The sequence below is a fragment of the Dipodomys merriami genome, unplaced genomic scaffold (genome assembly GCF_024711535.1).
Source record: "Dipodomys merriami isolate MVZ:Mamm:240054 unplaced genomic scaffold, mDipMer1.0.p SCAF_213, whole genome shotgun sequence".
In the NCBI taxonomy this organism is placed as follows: domain Eukaryota; kingdom Metazoa; phylum Chordata; class Mammalia; order Rodentia; family Heteromyidae; genus Dipodomys; species Dipodomys merriami.
Genome location: NW_027203527.1, coordinates 1798403 through 1821965, shown reverse-complemented (window position 1 = coordinate 1821965; position 23563 = coordinate 1798403). Strand labels below are relative to the sequence as shown.

At 37.6% G+C, this 23563-nt stretch overlaps 1 protein-coding gene across 3 annotated transcripts in view; it reads right to left on the bottom strand.

The window, feature by feature from the left end:
• The window catches only part of LOC138834389 (ankyrin repeat domain-containing protein 31-like), a 110208-nt gene that overhangs the window by 51860 nt on the left and 34785 nt on the right, over positions 1-23563 (bottom strand). The window contains exons 8-13 of one of the 3 annotated variants that reach the window (XM_070033022.1): positions 21418-21698; positions 20845-20951; positions 13224-13379; positions 8457-8599; positions 6000-6144; positions 3412-3474 (exon numbers count right to left, since the gene is read on the bottom strand). In XM_070033022.1, the coding sequence (XP_069889123.1) occupies positions 3412-3474; positions 6000-6144; positions 8457-8599; positions 13224-13379; positions 20845-20951; positions 21418-21698 (895 nt within the window). The remainder of the gene's footprint in view (positions 1-3411; positions 3475-5999; positions 6145-8456; positions 8600-13223; positions 13380-20844; positions 20952-21417; positions 21699-23563) is intronic. The other 2 variants (XM_070033023.1, XM_070033024.1) reach the window with 2 other exon arrangements.

Here is a 23563-nt window from a genome sequence, read left to right as displayed (position 1 = left end):
ATAAATTTCCAGCTGGGTGCTGGTGGCTCACGTCTGTAATCATAGATACTCAGGAGTCTAAGATCTGAGCATCACTATTCGAAACCAGCTTGGGCAGGAAACCCATGAAACTCTTCTCTCTAGTAAAACTACCAAAGTAAAAAAGTTCAAAGTGGAGCTGTGGTTCAAGGGTAAAACACTAATCTTGAGCCAAACAGCTCAGAGACAGTGTCCAGACCCTGAGTTCAAGCCCCACGACAGGAATGCATATGTCATGCACATGCGCACGGGCGCACGCACACGCACACGCACGCACACACACACACATGCACGCACATGCACATGCACACAAATTCCTTCAATATAAGTTCAAAATGTAAAATGTTAAAACAAAGAAATTTAATTTATATCTTGGGAATATATAATATAATAGTGATCGAATTATGGTTTGCATTACAAAACCTAAATTATCCAGTTACCTCTATCAGGTAAGAAAAGGCATACACAGTTTCTTTCTAACCAAGGGGGAAAGAGTACATTCTCTGAAACTTCATTCCTGAGTTTCAGTTGACTCATCTGCTTATCTGCTGAGTGATAGTAAGTGGATAAAATGTCCATAAATGAAAGGTAATAATAGTTCCTACCTTGTAAAATTATAAAGATTAAATGATAAAACCATTATTGAGACATTAATATTAAGAGAATAAAAAATATGGTGCCTTTTCCAAATTTAAATTAAAAGCAGGAAACTAAGATTTAATGTTTCCTAAGAATCTAAAAGGAAGAAAAGAAGTTTCATTTTCTCTGTTTTTAAGACTAGATTCTACAATACAATCAACTTACTAGACAGATATTATTCTGAAGAGGCAAATTTGGTGAGGTAGCTATATTCTTTTCCCTTTGTCATTCTGAGCTCTGTGGATGATAGGTATTGTGTTGAAGTATTTTATATACATTAACTCCAATCCTCACACTAACAGTCTCATAGATATGAAGTCAAATTTGCAATTAAGAAAATTAGGGGTGTTAATTTACCCAAGGTCATAAAATGAATCCCTATCCAACACCAAAGCAGATAAACTTTACTACCTGCTTTAAAGCTATAAATATATATGTGTGTATGTGTGTGTGTGTGTATATATATATATATATATATATATATATATATATATATATATATATATATATATATATATATATACACACACACACACATAGCAAGTCCTTTAAGTCATCATCTTTATAATTAAAAGCTCTTCAGGACTACAGATGTGGCTCTGGGATGGAATGTTTGTGAAGCACATACAGTTTGCTGGATTTCATTTCCAGCATCCCCTTCTTTACCCTCAAAATGCTCTTCAACTATATTCTTTTCTGTTCTTTTCTTTTTCTTTTCCTTGAACTCAGGGCCTGGGTGTGTGGTCCCTGAGCTTTTCCTGTCAAGGTTAGCATTCTACCAACTGAGCCATAGCTCAAGTCACAGCTTCCAGACATCAGTGGCTCATGCCTATAATCCTAGCTACTTGGGAGGCTGAGATTTGAAGATTGTAGTTCAAAGCCAACCTGCACAGAAAACTCCAAGAGATAACATCAAAGCCAGCCTGCACAGGAAACTCCATGAGACTCTTATCTCCAATAAACTACTAAAAAAATAAGCTGGAAGTAGTGCTGTGGCTCAAGTGGTAGAGCACTGGCCTTGAGCAAAAGCAGCTCAGGGACAGCACCCCAGGCCCAGAGTTCAAGCCCCTGGTTCATCAAAAAGTCACAGCTTTTTGGTGGTTAATTGGAGATGAGAATCTCACAGACTTTCCTGCTCAGGCAGGCTTTCAACCATAATCCTCAGAACTCGGCCTCCTAAGTAGCTGGTATTACAGCATGAGCCACTGGCATCTAGCTTTCAATCAGAACTCAAAAGTAAATACTCTGTATAAACATACAGATTCTTCAAGGGAACAATTTCACACTTACAATGAAAAGTAGGCTAACAAGCATCCAAACTAAAGAAATTTCAAAATCTGGTAAAACATGGTATGACCCATCTTAGAAAATTGTCTTACAAAGTAAAATTGAGAACTAAGTTCAAAGAGAAAAGTATCCTTTTCATAAAGGAAATTCTGTTGTGTACAAATAGAAGTAGGCATTAGCGAACATGAGATTCTGGATTTGGAGATACAGTTAGACTGCTAGAGAAAGCAGTTCTGGAAGTATAAAATAATACATGTCATCATAAAATAGCTAAGCAGCATACCATCAAAGCAAAAAGAATTAAATTTCTAAACTTTTGCCTCTAACTAGACATCTGCAATTTTTCATATAATTTGAAATGTAAATGTCAATGTTTTAATAACCTACTTCAATGTGTTTTAATATACCTGACCTCCACAAGTTACTGTCTTTTTTCTCTTCTGGTGTGATTTACTGTCAGGGGTGGGGAAGCTCTGGCCTGTGATGTGCAAGACCTAAGAAATCACTTAGTATATGATAATACAAACATGTGTGCTTCTCATATGCTTCACCTACAGCCATCTGTCTGTATTGATAATTTTATTTGATCCTCAAATGATGTTCCAAATGGCCCTTGGCAGATAAAAGGTTTTCCGCCCTTATGTGAGACTTACACTGTAAAGAAATATTAACTAATTACCTCTGAGTGAAAGCTGAGCACCATGGCATGTTCCTGTAGCCCCAGCTACTCTGGAGCCTGAAGTGGAAGGATTATCTTGAATTCTGGAGTTTGAGACCAGCTTGAACAATATAGCAAGACACCAATCTCAAAACACAACCAGTGAAATAATCTCTTTATTTTAAAGGTAGGGTATTTTGATATAGGTCTTAGTCCTTAGTAGCAGGCAAGCAACTACATTACTTGAGCAAGTAAATAATTGATAAAAATAATTGGCTAAAAAGTAGCAAAATAGATCTGTTAGTCCTAAAGGAAAACAAGTACTGTATCACTTACTACCAAGTAATTCTTTTCTTGTGGTACTGGGGCTTAAACTCAGGGCCTCATGCTTGGTAGACAGATGTTCTGTCACTCAAGCTCCAGCCTCTTTTTGTGTTGGTTATTTTGGAGACACGGTCTCTTTTTATGCCTAGGCTTTCCTGGGCTGTGACCTTCCTATCTGTGCTTTCACATTGCTAGGGATGACAGGTGCTAGCCACTATTCTTCTCTTATAGCTGGGATAACAGGCATATACCACCAGGTCTAGCCATTGGTTGAGATGGAGTCTCTTAAACTTCTTTTTGCCAAAGTTGGCCTGGAATAATCAAGATGCCATGATATCCATCTCCTAATTAGCTAGGATTACAGGATTCAGCCATTATGAACAGGAGCTAACAACAAATTCTTACAATATAAATTTACAGTTTAATCAAATGATTAATAGCTCTCTTATTTGTCTATTATTTGTTCTAGTTGGAATCAAACTTACGTATAGTTGGCAACTTGTAAGGCAACTCATTCATCTTGTATGGAAGTGTTATATTAAACTTTTCTATGCACAAAAAAGAAGCCTGTTGTCAATGATAACAATACACAAAATTCTTTTATTTTTGTCAGTCATGGGGCTTGAACTCTGGGCCTGGGCGCTGTCCCTGAGCTCTTCAGCTCAAGACTAGTGCTCTACCACTTGAACCACAGTGCCACTTCCTCAAAATTCTTTAGTGAAATATCTCTTGAGAAAATTAACAATATAGTATGTGCTTGGTGCTGGTGGCCCATACCTGTAATCTAACTATTTAGGAGGCTAAGATCTGAGAATCCTGGTTCAAAGACAGCCTGGGCAGAAAAAGCCCATCTGTAATTAATCAGGAAAAAGCCAGAGTAAGGGTTTGGCTAAAGTGTTAGTGTGCCATACTTGATTGAAAAAGCCAAGCAAGAGTGAGGTCCTGAGCACAAACATCAGTCCTGACAAAAATAAAGAACAGAGTTTAAGAAAAGTGAATCTCTTAAATAATTTGTTTTGTATTCATATCAGAAGACTAACACACTAGTTGCTCAACAAATATTTTTGACTGGCTACCATGTACATAGTAATTTTATGTTCTTCAGGAGAAAAAACAAAAATCCTTTAGTTCATCAAGCTTAGGTTCTATAGAGAGAAGATAAAAAAACAATAAATAAATCAAATGCCTAATGTACTAGAGAATTTAGTCAGTTGCCTAATGTGTCAATAGATAAAAAGTTATAGGAAAAGGCTAAATGGGGCAGTGTAGAAGGGACTGGAATGACTGTAGTCACTTCAAAAATATGTCCATAACTTTTGACACTTTATTCAAGAGGTAGGGCTTAAATTTCTCCTCAGAGTGACCAATATCTAACAGAAATATTATGGGAAAGCTTCTGTTATATCACTTCCAATATTAAATTATGAAAAGACTGGGATATTCTTGGGTTCCTTCTCTTTCTAAGATCATTTACTGGTTGTCAACAGTCTTACAGAAAAGTTCAAGTGTCAAAGAACAGAGGCCTGCCAACAACAAATAAGAGTGACAAATAAGAGTGATTTTTCCTACCCTAGTCTAACCTTGAGAAGGATACAACCTATAAGAGTCCCCAATCCAGAACCACTCAACTGTACTTCTCCTAGGTTCCTTTTCCCCTCAAACTGTACAAGACAATATGCTCATTGTTCTAAGCTACTACACTTTAAGGTAACTGTTGCATGGCAGTAGATAAATAATTCAGTAAGAGCAATATTAAGCTAGTGTAAGCCTCATTGAGAAGGTAACATCTGAACTAGAATTAAAAGTGGTAAAGGAGGTACATCTGAGGAACAGCAAGGAAGGCAGTATAACTGTAATTGAGTAATAGAAGTAGAGAGTGACAAGAGAATGAGGATGACAAATAGGGTGGCCAACTTATACAAAACAGAGAGACTACTTTGAGGACACTAAATTATTCTAGTTTAAAGAGAGAGCTATTGCAAGATTTTTTTTGGGGGGGGGGGGAGTCGGTCGTGGGGCTTGAACTCTGGGCCTGGGCACTGTACCTCAGCTCTTCAGCTCAAGGCTAGCGTTCTACCACTTGAGCCACCGCATCACTTCTGGTTTTCTGATGGTTAATTGGAGATAAGAGTCTCACAGAGTTTTCTGCCCCAACTGGCTTTGAACCACAATCCTCAGATCTCAGCCTCCTGAGTAGCTAGGATTACAGGTGTGAACCACTGGCACCCAGATATTACAAGATTTTAAGCAGAAGATCACTGTAATATCATGAGCAACAACAATAAAAAATTTAACAAATGTGTTATAAGGAGTCTAAAGAATATACCATGTATTTAAATTAATTTTTATATTATTTTTATTGCAAGATTTTAAGCAGAAGATCCCTGTAATATCATGAGCAACAACAATAAAAACTTTAACAAATGTGTTATAAGGAGTCTAAAGAATATAACATGTATTTAAATTAATTTTTATATTATTTCTAAATAATATTTTTATTGGTAAGTACAGATTAAATTTGTGTTATACTTCAACTTAACACAAGATATGGAAAGGAAAAAGATAGGCTTTTCAAAAGAGTCTTAGTAAATGGATATATACAGTTCTGGTCATATTCATAAAAATGAATACAACCAATTATAGTTCTATCCTATCATACAATTCAAAGAACTGTTAGGAAAAGAGCACAAGTTTGTAAAAAGTTTATTAACTATCCACAGTCCACAGCTAGAGAAAAACAATTACCCTTTTTCTTTTAGAGTTTTTCTCTTACATGACTTTGAATATTACTGTGCTTTATTAAGTGACTGGAACAAAAATGAATATATTTTCTTAAAACATATGTAGTAGTTCTTGCATATAATCTCAGAACTTAGGAGGGGAAGCAGGAGGATTTGAGTTCAAGTCAATCTGAGCTATATAGTAAGTTCAATACAAGCTTGAACTACATAGTGAGACCCTGACTCAAAACAAAATTATATGAAAAATAACTGAATTTCTGTAACTTGAAATTCAGTTTCTGTAACTTTCTATCAACCTGAAGAGCAGCTATAACATGGTAGTTTAGTCTTACCTGATTTAAGACATTTGTCATCTTTAGGAATATATTTCTCAAGGAGATGCTTCATACGTGAATCTTTGGCCTCATCCCAAGGACACTTTCCATTGTCACTTCTAAATAATGGATCAGCTCCATTCAAAAGAAGTAACTCTGCTACCTAGAAAAAGATTATTGGTATAAGGGAGTCTAGACAAATAGTATATGATTGTAAATGTGTGTTAGCACCAATACTCCATGCAACATCAACCTTCCTCTTTATCTTTTTTTAAAATTTTATTATAAAGGTGATGCACAGAGAGGTTACAGTTACAAAACTGTAACTGTTTCTTCTGAAAAGTGTCACCTTCTCTCTCATTCTTTCCCAATTGTTCTCCTCTCGGCTTCCCTTCCCTCACCTCACGTGGTATAGTCCATTTCTAACATAGTGTCTAGTAGGTTTCACTGCTGAATTGGTTCACCCTTTGTCTCACCATTTCTGTACTTCCCCTTTCCCTCTCCCCAAATCAGATAAAACTTATATACAAGACAATGGTACAGGGGCTGGGAAGGTGGCTCAATGGTAGAGTGCTTGCCTTGCATGCATGAGGCCCTGGGTTCTATTCCTCAGCACCACATAAGCAAAAAGAAAAAAGCCGGAAGTGGCACTGTGGCTCAAGTGGTAGAGCATTAGCCTTGAGCTGAAGAGCTGAGGGACAGCACCCAGGCCCAGAGTTCAAGCCCCATGACCGGACCCCCCACCAAAAAAATAAGACAATGGGTACAGAAATAAAAACCAATGACAGAAGGGAATAAACCAAAGAAACAAGGAAAGAAGAGAAAAAGAAAAGAACCACAAACAGTACAATAAAAAACATTGTTTCCTTTTCTTGGAGTTCATTTCAATAAAAATTATTTTATGTTATCATATGCACAGTTATTGAGCTCTTGCGATCCTCTCCAAAGAATGTGAACGTTTAGACTATTGTTTAATTGATCATGTTCAGTTGTAATTATTTGTCTTTTACTATCCATTGAGTTTACTTGTAGATGTATAAGCACATTCTAATTATTGCAAATGAGGGAAATCATGTAGCCTATGTTTCTTTGGGTCTGGCTTACTTCACTTAGTATAATTTTTTCTGTCTTTCTATTTCTTTACAAATGGAAGACATGTCATTCTTTCTGATGAAAGCATAGAATTCCATTGTGTGTGTATGTACGTATGTATGTATGAATGTATGTATGATCTTTCATCCACTGAGGGACATTTGGGTTGGTCCTCAATGTAAGACCACAGATATCCTGCAAATATTACAGGAATGGATAGGGAAAATACTAAGGCTCTTTGACACAGGTCAAAACTTCCCAAGTAAAGATCCATAATCACAACAAATCAGAGAAAGACTAGATAAATGGAACTGCATCAAACTGAAGAGTTTGGCATAGCAAAGGACATACCTAGCAAGATAAATAGAAATCCCACAGGATGGGAGATCTTTACTAGCTATGCATCAGACAAAGGCCTCATATCTAAAATATACTCAGAGGTCAAGAAATTAAACCTCCCAATCTTTCTTTAAACAACAGATTCTAGAATTATCTGTAACAACTTTGCTACTGATTCATAAGTTGTTGAATATAAAAATGTCTTATTTAGGCTGGGCGCCGGTGGCTCACACCTGTAATCCTCGCTACTCCGGAGGCTGAGATCTGAGGATTGTGGTTCAAAGCCAGTCCAGGCAGGAAAGTCTGTGAGACTCTTATCTCTAATAAACCACTCAGAAAACCGGAAGTGCTGCTGTGACTCAAGTGATAGAGTGTTAGCCTTGAGCTGAAGAGCTGAGGTACAGTGCCCAGGCCCAGAGTTCAAGCCCATGACTGACCAAAAAAAAAAAAAAAAAAAAGTCTTATTTAAAAGACTCTAAGAGAGAAAAAGAAGGAAAAAAGAAAGGACAGAAGGGGTGGGGAGATCATGTGACCTCTTAACAGGGGATCTTACAAACCCAAATGCTTAGTGCAAAGGACTATATATAAGGAAGCATATTAATACGAACTCCAACTCATGGAAACAATAGCAAAAAATAGGCGTTGGAGCACAGCTGAAGTGGTAGCAAGCACTCAACAGCCTACCAAGCATAAATAAGGCCCTGAACTCAAAGAACCATCATGTAAATAGAACAGGATTATTGGAAGAGAATGGGTTTAAATGGGAACAGGGAAGACAGTAAGTAATGGGGGAAAAAAGAAAATTGATCAAAGTACATTAAAAGCCTGAGTAAAAGTGTCATGATGAAAACACTATAATTTAATGCATGCAAATAAAAAATGAAAAATGACATTAGGTGCAACAAATATATCACATGAAATTTTATTCTGAATTATCAATATTCATTAGCAGACTGAAGTCAAACAATATTTTTCTATTTTATTAACAGGTATTTAGTAGTTGAGAATATTGCATATGTTCTACAAACAAAAGCATTAAAATACCTTATGGTGTCCATTTATCACAGCATCATGGAGAGGAGTGATCTGGTGCATTCCTTTAGTATTTACATCGGCCCCTCCTTTTAAGAGTTCACTTACTATCTGGTAAAATCCTCCTACACAAGCTTCATGAAGTGCTGTCCAACCTATTAAACACACACAAAAAGTGACATTTGCTTATATTTGGCATCTTGACGTTTTGTGCTTGTTTTTAAAAGAACAACTCTAATCGTAGATTATTTCTTTAAATGCATTTTGATTTTGTGAAACATATATCATCAATACCCTGTATTATTTGGTAAATTTAAAAAATACCTCCAGGAAGCCAGACACCAGTGGCTCATGCCTGTAATCCTAGCTACTCAGGAGGCTGAGATCTGAGGATTACAGTTTGAAGCCAGCCAGGTAGGAAAATCTGTGAGACTCTTATCTCGAATTAACCACCAGAAAACTGGAAGTGGAACTGTGGCTCAAAGTGGTAGCATGCCAGCCCTTTTTTTTAAATAAGTTTTTTTTTATTGTGAAAATACTCTACAGAGGGGTTACAGTTACTAAGCAAGGTACTGAGTACATTTCTTATCAAGCATTGTGTGCCAGTCTTGAGTGAAAAAGCTCAGGGACAGCACCCAGGCCCTGAGTTTAAGCCCTATACCAAACAAAAAAAATCTAAGGGAAAATAAATAACAATTTTAACCCTCAATCCTGTTATGAAAAATATAAGAAGTCAAAGATAAGAAGTCAAAGCACTCTTGACCTGACCAAATAAAAAAACTGTATAATGTCAACTAATACAGAATACTAGTTTCAGGTTACTTTTCTGCAGAGAAGAAAGAGAAATGCTTTATTTCTAATTCAAGATAGTTCCACTAAAAAAACTAGTGCTTGATTTGGAAATACACATAGCAGGTGCAAGTAGCTCAAGCCTATACTTTAGCTACTAAGGAGACTAAGACCTGAAGATCAAGGTTGGAAGCCTGCCTGGGCAGGAAGCTCTGTGAGATTCCTATTTCCATTTAACCACCCAAACCAGCTGGAAGTGGAACTGTAGCTCAAGTGGTTAGGGTGCCATTCTCAAACAAAAAAAGATAAGGGACAGCACCCAGATCCTGACTCTAGGCCCAATACTGGCACAAAACAAATTAAGAAAAAAGGAAAGAAATAAATGTACTAAGAAAGGTAACTCAGATACTACATATCAGTCATTTCACAGGTATAAATTTCTTTTTCTCCTTATTTGTAAACATAGCTATCTACAGTATTTCAACTAAAAAAGATTCTTAAGATGAGGTCACATAGTATCATTTTTTTAGAAGATTAGGTCAAAGCCCAAAGAAATCAACACCAGGGGTTGAGACCAAGGGGAGAGGGGCAGACAAATGAAAGAGGGGGAAAGTTATAGGGGAGAACACAGTCAAGAATTCATTGTATCTACCATAAAATTAAGAAAAGGAAGAGAAGAGATAGGTTGAAGGGGAGGTGAGAATTTTGAAGGAGGTGACACTGTTCAAGATATTTTGTATTCATAAACTTCTTTGTTATATGAAACCTCCTTTATACAACTACTTAAAGATAATTTTAAAAGATTTTTAAAGAAAATAGGCAAAAACTGGGCTGGGATGTAGCTCAGTGGCAAAGCGTTTGCCTAGCAAGTGCAAAGTCCTGGGTTCAATCCCCAGTACCAAAAAAGAAAAGACAAAAAAATACAGTTAAAAAAAAAGAAAACAGGTAAAAACTATGGGATATCGCAAAAACAGTACTAAAAAGGGAATTCCTAGTAAATAAATGCCTTATCCAAAAAGAAAAAGATCTCAAACAACCTAACAATGCAATTTAAAGAATTAGAAAAGCAAGAACAAGTCAAACTCAAAGTTAGAAATAATCATAGGAGAAATAGAGACTAAAAATACGACAAATCAACAAAACAAAAACAAATTAAAACAACAAACCTTAAGCTATACTAACAAAAACTTTTTTTAAAAGAGAGAGATAAAATCAGATGAAAAACAAATCAGTATAAATGAATACCACAGAAATACAAAAGACCATCAGAGACTATGGATGAACAAACATATGCCAAGAAACTGGAAAACCTAGAGGAAATGCATACATTATAGTGATTCATCACCACTCAACCTAGAAGTCCCCAGAAGAGTGGTTAATATGGACATAAAATTGGTGAATTACAATCTGCAGAGTATTTCTAAGAGTTCTGACTTGCATGGAGTAAACCTCCATGCACTTCCTTTTTATTGCCTTAGTATTACTGAAATAAAAAATTTCTATACCTTTTTAAGAGGTTCATTTCATGTATCATTATTCCTGATTTCATAGTAAAAGCTCTGAGAATCTTAAGTGGTATATATTAAAGTAGACCTACTTCTTTCTTATCTCTGTATTAATTGTTTTTTACTTCTTTCATAATCTTACTGAGTGCTTAACTAACCATGGCTCAAATGAACCATCCTGTTCTGCAAAAAGTCACATACAAGAACATAAGATTCCTTATTACATACAATGTAACTAATGTGACTTTAAACAAATTTATTGAAGAATTTAAGTATGAAGTTACCACAATAGCTAAGAGTATGTGAAGCAATTTATTTATTTTTTTTTAAAGTTCATTTTAATTTTTATTGTTATTGTAAAGGTGATGTGCAGAGAGGATAAATTTACATAAGTCAGATAAAGAGTACACATCCTTTTCTTTTTTTGAATCATCACAAAGCAATGGAATTTATAGTTACTCAAAAAATATTTGCATTAGTTTCCTAGAATAGCATGAGAAGGTACTGTGAAGGGGTGTGTTAGCACAATAGAAATGGTACACATGCTTTCCAACAGTGTCACCCCTTCCCTTGTTCTCCCCCAACTTTTTCTTCCCATCCCCACCTACCCACAAGATCAAATTTGGTGTTGTGAGTATAAATTATAATTAAATCTTACACTCTTACTGCTAAACGTTGTTTAATATTCAGATGGTGGTAAGTAAACACCCTCAGAGTTTACCATAAGTTAAATGAAGCCTGGATCCTATTGAAAATATCCTTTTTTCTGCAGAGAACACATTTTGTATACTGACATTAATGAAGATCTTTAAGGTCATACACTTTGGGCCTGGTTTAATGTGAAGCAATTTATAACACTACTCTTATAGAGAAAGACTGTATCCATGTTCTTGATTGTCCTTTTTTTTTTTTGGTCCATTGTGGGGCTTGAACTCTGGGCTTGGGCGCTGTCCCTCCGCTCTTCAGCTAAAGGCGAGCGCTCTACCAGTTGAGCTACAGCACCACTTTCCGGTTTTCGAGTGGTTTATTGGAGATAAGAGTCTCACAGCCTTTCCTGCCCGGGCTGGCTTTGAACCATGATCCTCAGATCTCAGCCTCCTGAGTAGCTAGGAATACAGGCATGAGCCACCGGCGCCTGGCTTTGATTGTCCTTTTCATGATGGCACACCAACCACCATGTAACCAGATGGCTGACAACTAATCCAGCCTTGTAAAAATTAAATTTTGTGAAGAACCTGATTGGTATTGCTGCACTATGTTGCAGACCTTGCAACACAATGCTACTGTTTGTTACCTGAGCATTAATTGAAGGTAGAATTAAATATGAAGAAATGCTATAATTCTAAAGACAAAAAGGGGCGTGGAACTTTTAACAGTAAGCAACTTATGTATTTGGAGAAGTATCATTCAATATTATGTGGCTGTACTTCACAGACCAATGGAATAAGATAAGAAGTAAAGCAATGTATCCAATGCCAACTAATCTTCCAAAAGTATATACTGAAAAAGGCAGCCCTTCAAAATATGATCCAAAGCAAATTAATATCCACATAAAGAAAATGAAACTAGATTCCTATATACCACCAAATTAAAAAAGACTAAAAGAGAATCATCTCAGCCAAAGTAATAAAATAAATAATATAAAACTAAACAAAATTCAAAAGATATATACAGTTGCCAGGCACTAGCAGCTCATGCCTATACTCAGAGGTCCAAGTTTGTTCAAGTTTGCAATTCAAAGCCAACCCAAGCAAACAAATCTGTGAAACTCTTATCTTTAATTAATAGCCAAAAGCTAGAAGTGGAGATGTGGCTCAAGTGGTAGAGTATCAGCAGATTTTGCAGCTTTACACATTCAGAAAGTCTAGAAACAAAAGTAAAAATGCAGATACATAAAAGTACCCTCCTGGCTGGTCCAGTGCTGTTCAGTACATTAAGTATTTCAATATCTTTAAAGAATCATTCTTCTTTAAAAGAATATGTCACACTCTCACTACAAGGAAGTACCAGAAACACAGCCTTAGAGAAAGATTGCTCCCTGTTCCACTGTCTCTACCTCATACTCTATTCTCTTCATTTCCTTAGCAATTATTCCTGTAATACACCTGCCATTCTATCATAAATTTCCCCTGCGGCTCACTGTACCATCTGCTTCTTCCAGATTTTTACTTCATTTTTCCTTCATTTAAGATTATGTCTCATACTAACAATGACCATGCAAAGCTAGATTCATTTTTCCTTCTTTATAATGCCATGGTCCACCTGGCATAATCTTTAAAGGAAAAAAATATAATGCTTTTCTCCCATCAAACACCTCCTTAACCTTACCATCTTCCCTGAGAGGTAATGGTTAAAAAGCATCTTAAACAGGAAAATTACCAGAATCCTTTCTTTGGGACTTGCTTTTAGAACCATTTCATTATACTTCCATAAGGGCCTGTGAGCTAAAACTATATAAGCCACCCCCAAGACAACCCTGACTTACCAGCATAACATGGCTGATTAACATTTCCACCATTTTTTATACAATGACGAACAAGGTGAACATCATTATCTAGAGCAGCCTTATATATTAAATTCTCTCCAAAAATGTTTCTCCTGTTTATGCTAGCAAAAGACTTTTTATTGCTCTTCATTTTTTCTGAAACCAGAAAATAAATTTTAAAAAATCTTTATTTGAAGATCAAGAGGAATAGGAGTAATATAGAAAATCTAGTCAATAAAATATGGTATATTATATACATCATATTGTAAAAGAGCATTTTATCACTAATCCAATCATAATGTTATCTACATACAAAAGAGAGAAGAAATGTTATTTGCTTGTTTGTTTTTTAGTTGGTCATGGGTCTTGAACTCTGGGCCTGGTCCCTCAGCTCTTTACCTCAAGGTGAGGACTCTACCACTTAAGCCCCAGCATGGCTTCTGGTTTTCTGGTGGTTTATTGGAGATAAGCATATCATGGATTTTTCTTCAGGGGCTAGCTTTGAAGCATGATCCTCAGATCTTAGCCTCCTGAGTAGCTAGGATTACAGGCGTGAGCCTAACAATGTTTTTAAATATTTCTAGTAAAGTTAAAATCATAATAATGTGTATATTAATCCATGTATATACTAATTAAACCACCAAAATTGTATTTATGAGAAAAATAACAAATTATTTTCTTAAAAGTTCTGGTGAAAACTGGACACTGGTTGCTCATATCTGTAATCCCAGCTTCTCAGGAAGTTAAGATCTGAGGATCAGTTCAAAGCCAGCCAGGGCAAGAAAGTCTGTGAGACTCAACCATCAAAAGGCCAGAGATGGAGTTGTGGCTCAAGTGGTACAGCACTAGCCTTAAGCAAAAAAGAACTCAAGGACAATGCCCACCAGGCCCTGAGTTCAAGCCCCAGGACTAGCATGTGCATATGTGTGCACAAGTGTACGCACGTGCACACACACACACACCACAGCCACACACACAAAAGGTCTGGTGAAAAGACTATTTAGATCTAGAATTTTTTTAATATATGTATTTAGGATTACATACTATCTGACATAGTTTGAATCTTGAATGTCTCCAAAGGCCATAGTACTAAAGGCTATGGTCCTCTGGGTATTATTGGAAGGCTGTGGAGCTTTTAAAAAGTGGGCATATAGGAACTGTTTAAGTCATGGGAGACATGTCCTTATGGGGGAGAGGATCTCAGCCCCTTCCTCTTCCTTTCTTTTGCTTCCTTCCCATTATGTAAGTAGCTGTGTGACACCAAATACTCCTGCCATGTAATGGGCCAACCAATCATGGACTGGATCCTCCAAATATGTGAGCCAAAATAACTGTTTCCTTTTTATAAATAGATTATCACAACACATTACCGAACTTTAGAAAATGTTGCAATACAAAATGTATTATAAATTCATGAGGAAAACATCTTACAGAAAGTAATCCCAATGAGATCAGGAAAGGAAATGTTAAACTTTCTTCACTAAAAAAAAAAAATGCCATGAAATTAAACAAATACTGATGGCCTTGATCTTTGCAATGGTTTTGTTTGCAGCAGTTTTAATATTCAAAACCAGGAAATACACAAAATGATGTTCTAGTTTATACCAAATCAATTCTTTATTGTGCCTCCTAAAATACTGAAATGTAGAGAGCTGTGAGAGGCCGCACCTGGAAGATGGCGCCGGCTTCTGCCCTCCGCCTTCCCGATGGCGAGTGCTCTCGTGGTAAACAACTCCTTATATGGCTAAGGCAAAGAATCTGGCTTGCTTCCGCGCACCTGAACCTATTGGTGATTCCCACGTGGCGTATCAGGGTTGGCTACCCAGCGGGTACTTAAGGCTTTGGGGAATTCTCCCCGGGGTTGGGGTCAGAAGATTACTCAAAGGTCCTGAATAAACTGCAGAGAGAAGAGTTCGGTGTCGCGTCTTCCTTGCTGGTCGAGGCGGTAGCGACATGTGGTGGCCCGTACGGGGACTCAGCCATAACCCCAAGGAGGACTCAGAACTCTCTGCGGTCAGGGTGGTGCACCGGTAAGTTCCCAGGTAAAAGGGGAATCCGCGACAAAAGCGGGGGTAAGTCCCCAGGTAAAAGGGGAATCCGTGACAAAAGCGGGGGTAAGTCCCCAGGTAAAAGGGGAATCCGCGACAAGAGCGGGGAGTAAGTTCCCAGGTAAAAGGGGAATCCGCGACAAGAGTGGGGGGATTTTTGCTCTTCTCCGTAGATAAAGAGAGAGCGAGAACCTGGGGCTAGTCAATAGAGTAGCCAAAAGTGAAAGTAAAAGTTTGTTTATCAGCTTTAAATGTTTAAAACATGGACGCTTCTTCTTCGCACCCAATTTTTTGGCTCTCAATGAGCTACTGCACTCAAAAAAGTTAAAAATAAAAGAGTACTTTAGAGAGATTTTTGAATGAATGTGACATCGTTGCCCCGTGGTTCGCTGTCTCCAGAAGCCTCACGGTGGCTTCTTGGGAGAAACTAGGGAGGGACCTAGATTTTGCCTCTGAACAAGGAACGCTTAAGAGCGGAGTGAGACCAATATGGAAACTGATAAGAGGCTGTCTCAAGGACCAGCGTTGCAGTGAGGCGGTAGAGAATGGTCAGGCCGCCCTAGAAATGCTGCAGGAAGAAAGATCGGAAAGGGCAGACAGCAAAAAGGAGGAGAGCGGGAGGGGGGGGGTTATACCCCAATCTTGCCGAACTAGAGACCTCTGAACTCAGAGGAACTACAATCACTCATAGAACAAATAGAAAAAACAAAGATAAGAAAGAGGAGGAAAGGGAAGGAGAGAGAGGACCCAGATAAAGACGAATGCACACCCTCCGTGCACCGCCCCACACCTTCGGCCCCTCCGCTCTATGCGGAGGACCCTGGAAGTGGCAGCCCTGGCTGTTCTTTCAGCCCAGGCGTGTGGAAAGCGGTCAGAACCGAGTTACATCTAGCCTGTCCAATATTTCAGGATCCACAGGGACAGCGGTATCATGAACCCTTAGATTTTAAGGTTATAAAATCTTTAGCTGAGTCTGTGCGGACATACGGAATCACGGCCTCCTTTACTGTAGCCCAGGTGGAGGCCCTAAACAGACACTGCATGACACCCGGTGATTGGAGTGGGCTCACACGAGCTTGTTTGAGCCCAGGTCAGTATTTAGATTGGAAGGCCTTTTTGATTGAATTTGCTAGTGAAGAGGCTGCAGCCAATCAGGCTGCGGGGAACCCAGCTTGGGACAGAGATATGCTGCTTGGACAGGGGAGATTCGCCAATCAGCAGATAGGCTACCCGGTTCAAGTTTATGAACAAATCAATAAAATTGGCATAAAGGCATGGAAGGCCTTACCAAATAAAGGCGAGGTGAGTGGCAATCTCACCAAAATCCTGCAGGGCTCTATGGAGCTGTTTTTGGATTTTGTTGCCCGTATGGTCGAGGCTGCTGGCAGAATTTTTGGTGACCCAGACGCAGCCATGCCATTAATTAAACAGCTTGTTTACGAGCAGTGCACTAAGGAATGCAGAGCCGCCATAACCCCATATAAGAACAGCGGACTAGAAGCATGGATGAAAGTTTGCAGAGAGCTGGGCGGACCACTAACTAATGCTGGATTAGCTGCTGCTGTGGTGCAATTAACCCAGAAGAATGGGGCTGGGAAGGTGGCTCAGTGGTAGAGCGCTTGCCTTGCATGCATGAGGCCCTGGGTTCGATTCCTCAGCACCATATAAGCAAAATGAAAAAAGCCGGAAGTGATGCTGTGACTCAAGTGGTAGAGTACTGGCCTTGAGCTGAAGAGCTGAGGGACAGTGCCCAGACCCAGAGTTCAGGCCCAGGAAAAAACCTATTTAAAAAACGCTGCAAATTTGTCTAAACAGTTGTCTAGTTATCTTTTAGGTAATTAAACTGGGGAGTTCGACAGCCTGATGGAACAGCTCAGGGTTGCCATCGTCATGGTGAACTCGACCCGAGTGGATGCCGGATTGGCGGAGGGGTTATCTTCATGGATCTCCGCTGCTATGAATCATCTTAAGGAATGGGCAGGTTTGGGAGCCCTGACAGGCCTCCTGGTGTTAGCCTCCTTGGTATGTCCGTGGTGCATTTGCCAAATTAGAGGTTCTCAGCGTCGCAGTGCAGCCATGATTATCCAAGCCTTTACAGCTATTGGAGCAGGTCAGTCCCCCCAAGCGTGGCTTGCCACCCTAAAACAATGAACACAGATTGCAAAGCCAAAGTACTGCAGTCGAGAGGCATGAGTTTTGCCCTCGAGGAGAGCATGTTTGATTGCACACGGGTTCGATTCGCCTTTTCCCGTCCTTGTGAAAAACGAATCAATGGACAGGCTGAGTCATCCTAGAGAAGGTACCCTCTGGGAGAAGGCTTGTATGCAGTCCTTGCATTGCACAACAGGGATCAGACCTCTGTTCTCATCTGTGTTCTTTAAACAAAAAGGGGGGAACTGTAGAGAGCTGCGAGAGGCCGCACCTGGAAGATGGCGCCGGCTTCCGCCCTCCGCCTTCCCGATGGCGAGTGCTCTCGTGGTAAACAACTCCTTATATGGCTAAGGCAAAGAATCTGGCTTGCTTCCGGGCACCTGAACCTATTGGTGGTTCCCACGTGGCGTATCAGGGTTGGCTACCCAGCAGGTACTTAAGGCTGTGGGGAATTCTCCCCGGGGTTGGGGTCAGAAGATTATTCAAAGGTCCTGAATAAACTGCAGAGAGAAGAGTTCGGTGTCGCGTCTTCCTTGCTGGTCGAGGTGGTAGCGACACTGAAATCCCTCATGTAGATGTTCCAAATCCTGTCAAATCTGGAGGATAATATTTATATTGATTTCCTAAATTTTAGGATAATTTTGATGACAGCATTTTCAATTTTTGGCCTTTCAAACCTACTCCATCTTAAATCCTCATAAAGAGTAACAGTATTGCAACATCTTTCTTAATAAACCAAAATTTAGCTGCTCTACACTCCCAGTTAAGCCTCTTATAAAACTAACATACCTCCGGAGCATTTGAATCTACCTTTCTTCTTTTTAAATATTCAGTTTTCACTGAGTTAAGGAAAATTAACACTTGATTTTTTTAATAGAGAAAGATATTTAAACCTGATCATAGTTATTTTCCGACTTTCCTTATTATGCCCCAGAAACAAAATCCACCATATAATGTGTGTTTACCCAGAAGCAGTCCTGCCTACTCGAAACATGTCTATTAGCCCAATAGCCTCTTCTCTCAGAGCTTACCATGCTCTTTCTGTAGGTAACACTAGGGCCATTTAGTAAAGGCATTTACTCTACAGTATCTGTACCAGCTGTACTTGTTATTATAATTATCTAATTTATTAAAAATAACTAATTGCCTATGACCCAGCAATCTCACATTTGTGCATTTATCCAAATGATCCACAAACAAGGCCATACTAAAGCTACCAGCACAACTATGTTTATTGCAGCATTATTCACCATAGCTAAGATATGGAACCAATCCAGATGCCCTTCAGTAAACAAATGGATCAAGAAAATGTGGTGTATATATAATATATATGCATATATAATATATATAATGGAATTCTATGCCTCCATCAGAAAGAATGACACTGCCCCATTTGTTAGGAAATGGAAAGACTTGGAAAAAATTATATTAAGTGAAGTAAGCCAGGCCGATAGAAACATAGGTTCCATGGTTTCCCTTATTTGCAATAACCAGTATACATTTAGGATAATCTTACCAGACAAGCAGAAAAGGTCAAAAGCTATGTACATATGACCATATAAGATGATGCTAAGCGAAATGAACCCCAAGATAAAGAAAAAAACAAGAGGTTTTAAATGTACTATATGATTTTTTTTTGTTTCTTTTGTATGTTCTTTTTTTGTTTCTTTTGTATGTTCTTCCCCCATGGTATAACCCCTGTTTTCATTGTATTTGATTCCGGTGCCCTGCATCCTGTCTATACATTTTTCTAATTTGGGAAGAGGAAGGGAAATAACAAAATGCTGAAACAAGGATACAGGTTGATCCATTGTAATAATGAGATGTATAAGACACTATGTTGAAGATGAACTTTACAACTTGGGGTAGGAGGGAGAGGGAGGATTTAGGGTGGTAGGGAGGGAAGGTATGCTAGGGGGAAAACAAAGGAGGGTTGGTAACAATGCTCAATAGGAAATGTACTCATTACCTTACTCATATAACTGTAACCCCTCTGTACAGTATCTTTACAATAAAAAAAGATTAGGCTCAAATTTCTTGTCACTCAACTTCTTAAATTTTGGTTTTGCAAACTGGTTTCACAAATTAAAAACCTTTTTCTGCATAAAAACAACAAATTGGAGTTCAATTTGATAAATATTCTTTTGTATGATCAAATATACATAAGTATTAGGCCTTTCTGTTCTCCTAAGAGTACCTTTCTTTGGTCTAACAGTGTGTGAATGCCTAGAAAATAACCAATTATGAAGCAATAAAACATTCTGCAATGAAAACCAAGTAGTGTAAGACATTCACTTTCAGATACAAGTAACATTGAAACATCCTCCAAGAGTTAAACAGGAGAAAATTAGACAAAATGTGTAAGGGGGAACTATTTTTAAACACTGGAAAGCTAGTATGGACAACCATACTAGCAAGATATCAGATACACCCTGGTATCTTGGCCTGTATATATTTTCGAGAGCATAGTACAAATTCAGGGGTAGGGCAGAAGATCCTGCTGAAATGAGGAGACTGAGACTAGTGTGGGAGGCTCTGGTAGCTAAAATTTGTTAGAAAAGTGCCAGAGGTGAGAGAATAAAAACACCAAAAATCTACATAATAGGATCCTTAACTTATCTGAATAATATACTATTCAAGTGAAAGGATGAGTTTCTATGAAGCTAAACAAGAACATCTGAGGAAATGTAGCAATTCTCAAAGCTCACACAGGGCTGGGAGGCATTCACCTTCCTACCAGCCTAAACAGAAAGACCTTTCAAAAACAAATAGGCCTATAGTCCTAGGTATTCAGGAACCTGAATGGGAAGGATAAATTTCCAATTTCATTCCAGAGGGGGATTGAGAATAGGGGCTTCTAGGATCCCATCAACCAATAAAAAGCTATATGTGACTAGAAAGCTAGATGTGCCTATCATCCCAGCTACATAGGAAATGCAAATAAGTGGTTCAGACAAGCCTAAGCATAAATGCAAGACTCTATAAAAAATTATGAAAGCAAAAAGGACTGGTCAACTGGTATAGTGTCTTCATGGCAAGCACAGAGCCCTAGACTTAGACCCCAGTATTGCCAAAAATAATACATTCAGGCCAGTTATAGTGGTGCAAATCTGAGCTATGCTATCAATGAGCTATGTGATAAATCTGAAATTATTACCTCTGAAATTGTTTTCTCAATAGTAAAATGAGAAATCTGAAATAATGTATAAATTTTAATTATGTTTTTATTATCTTTAAGTAGTTTTAAGTACATTACCATTCAACGTATCAGTTTGTAAGTATAATGCATCTTAATCATTATTACCACTTGCATCACTCTTTCCCATCTCTTCCAACACAACCCCAATCTCTGAATTTTTTCTACCAGAATTCTGTTTCTAGAAAATTTAGAGAAATGGAAAAACATAGAAAATATACCACACCTTTTTTAATTTCAAGTCGTTCATTTTTCCTGGTATGTTCAGGCTTCAATCTGGATGAATGCTTATTCATCTCTTTACTGTCCATCCTTAAAGCAAGATGCTTCACTCTTGTTTTTTTTTAAAAAAAGTCATAATTAAAATTTATTATAATATTTTCTATAGTTATACACAGAAAATCATACCAATTTTTAAAGTTTTAAAACTCAGAGGTATTTTATGGAGCTGTTCTTAAATGACAAGATAATTTTAAATATGGAGATGGATCCTGAGTAAACTGAATTCTGCAACAAACATGTCCATGCTTTATGGCTTTTAAAACTTTTATGCTTCTTTCTCTGGATGTAGTCATCTACAAATGTGAATATTCTGAATCTCCTGAACTCCCCCCCATTATTTACCCACTTTACTTCAAATGGAAAAGGAGTCAGAATATTTGCAAGAAAAAAGGGGCTTGCTATGTAGTTTGGCACTGAACAAAACTGAAAAGAAAGCAGCAAAATAAAATAATAAAGCTTTTTACTGAGGGTAGTTATCCATTAGGTCTGGAGGAAAAGATATAATTTGATAGCATACCTGAAATTCTCAGTTGAAGATTTATTATTTATTTGTTCCTCAGAGCTAAGTATTTTTGGTGAAATCTTTTCTGATGATTTACACATAGTATCTTCATGCTTTGCCTCTCTGCTTACTTTCAGTTTTTTCAGTCTAGATGATCTCCTTAATACACATGGAGTTTCCTGCTCAGACATATTTTCCACCAGATTTGACTTCTCCATATTATTCAGTGGCTCACAAGAAGTGATATCTGAATGAGCCAAAGTTTGCAATCTAAACAGATTTGGATCTTCTTCTGTCTGTAAAGATATAAATCCATATACAAATAATTACAATACTGAAAAAAATTGAAATTAAGTTTTATCTTGTCCTTTGATAGAACATTTAACATCCAGATGAAAGGCCAATAACTTATAAGCACATGTGAAAGTAATAACAATTGTATAACACTTAATATAATAAAGGCCAGTATAGCTGTAAAAGCTTAAGAAGTAGATAAGTAAAAGCAATTTTGAGCTAAGAGCCAGTGACTTATATCTACAATTCTAGTTACTTAAGAGGCTGAGATACGAAGGATTAGACTTCAAGGTCAGCCTAGGCTTACATGCAAAATACTATCTCAACCAATAGCTGGGTGCAATGGTGTGCCCCTGTCTTCCTAGACACATGGAGGATAAGCTCAGTAGGATCAAAGTTTCAGGACTGCCCAGGCAACAAAAAGTTTGTGAGACTCCATCTCTAAAGAAGATGTTTGACATTGTGGTGTACATTGGGCATTCTAGTTAGGATAAGAAGCATAAAATAGGTGATTGCAATATAAGCACAGACCTAGGCTATTTTGAGATCTAGTGTAAATGAAAAAAAAAGTCTGAAAAGCCGTGGCTTGGCAATAGATTGCCTGCCTAGCAAGCACAAGGTCTTGAATTTAAACCCCAGTAATGTGAAGAAAAAAAAAAAACAGATTCAAAGAAAAGAAAAGCAATTCCATTGCTTAAATTTTGTAGGAAGTAAGTATAATATACAACAAGAGATTCATAAAAACACAAAGTATTATACTAGAACAGATCAAGGACCTACTCAGCCTAGTATTTTGTTTCCTGACAGCAGCAATAAGTGACATTTTATGAGACAATATGGTATATAATTTCCCTAACATTGACTTTGAAAGGTAACCAGTATGCCACACACTGGTGGCTCACATTCACCAGTATGTCATGAATTACTCTAACTTCCTCTTAATACTCTAGTATGAATTTAACTTCTATGATGGCCCTTATTTTTTTACACACCTCATGTAAACATTCCTGGGCTTATTTATATACTCAGCTTATGAAGATTCTCAGGGTAAAAGTTATCACAGCACACACTTGATCTAGATAAAACACCTTTCTAAATTTAAATGCATTTTTTTCTTTTATTTGGAAACTTGCTAAGTTTATGCTCACTTTACTAATATCAATAATAATTTACTACAGTTTGCTCATATTTCTTCTTCTCAGATTTATTAGAACACTACAATGTTTATACTTCATCCCTATCTCCATTATTAATGTCTCTTTTTCTGGATTTTATTTTAGTCCTATTACATCTGAATGAGAGTTATTGACTAGAAATACATGCAACATTACTCCATATAAATGTTATCTCTAAATCTTCCCAAGGATATACTTAGAAACATTTTCATAACAGCCAAAAGAAAAGAAAGAAAATAATCCAAATAACTATCATTAGTAGATTGGTTAAATAAATTAAACTGTATTTAGACAATACGATCAATCAGAAGTTAAAATATTTAAGTAGTAGTATATTTCCTGGCATTAAGCAATAATTTAACCTCCCAAGAGGTGGAACATGTGCCTCCATACTCAGTTTTGAATTTTATAAGGAATCTGTAAGTTGTCAACATGAAAAGGGAATCTGTCTCCTGATAGGCCACTGCAGTAGCTCCAGGCTTAATACTACAGAAATTTTAAACTCCAAGAGTTATGCCTGGCACTTTTCTCAGACACAGAAGGTAAAGTTCTGCTTCAACATAATTTTTCCCTCAGTAATGTAAAACACATATATCCTATGTCCAGCTACAAATTAGTAAGACATCTCATATGTACATCTACTCTCAGATAACAGAACATTCTGGTAAAAAATTATTTCCTTCCTATTATAA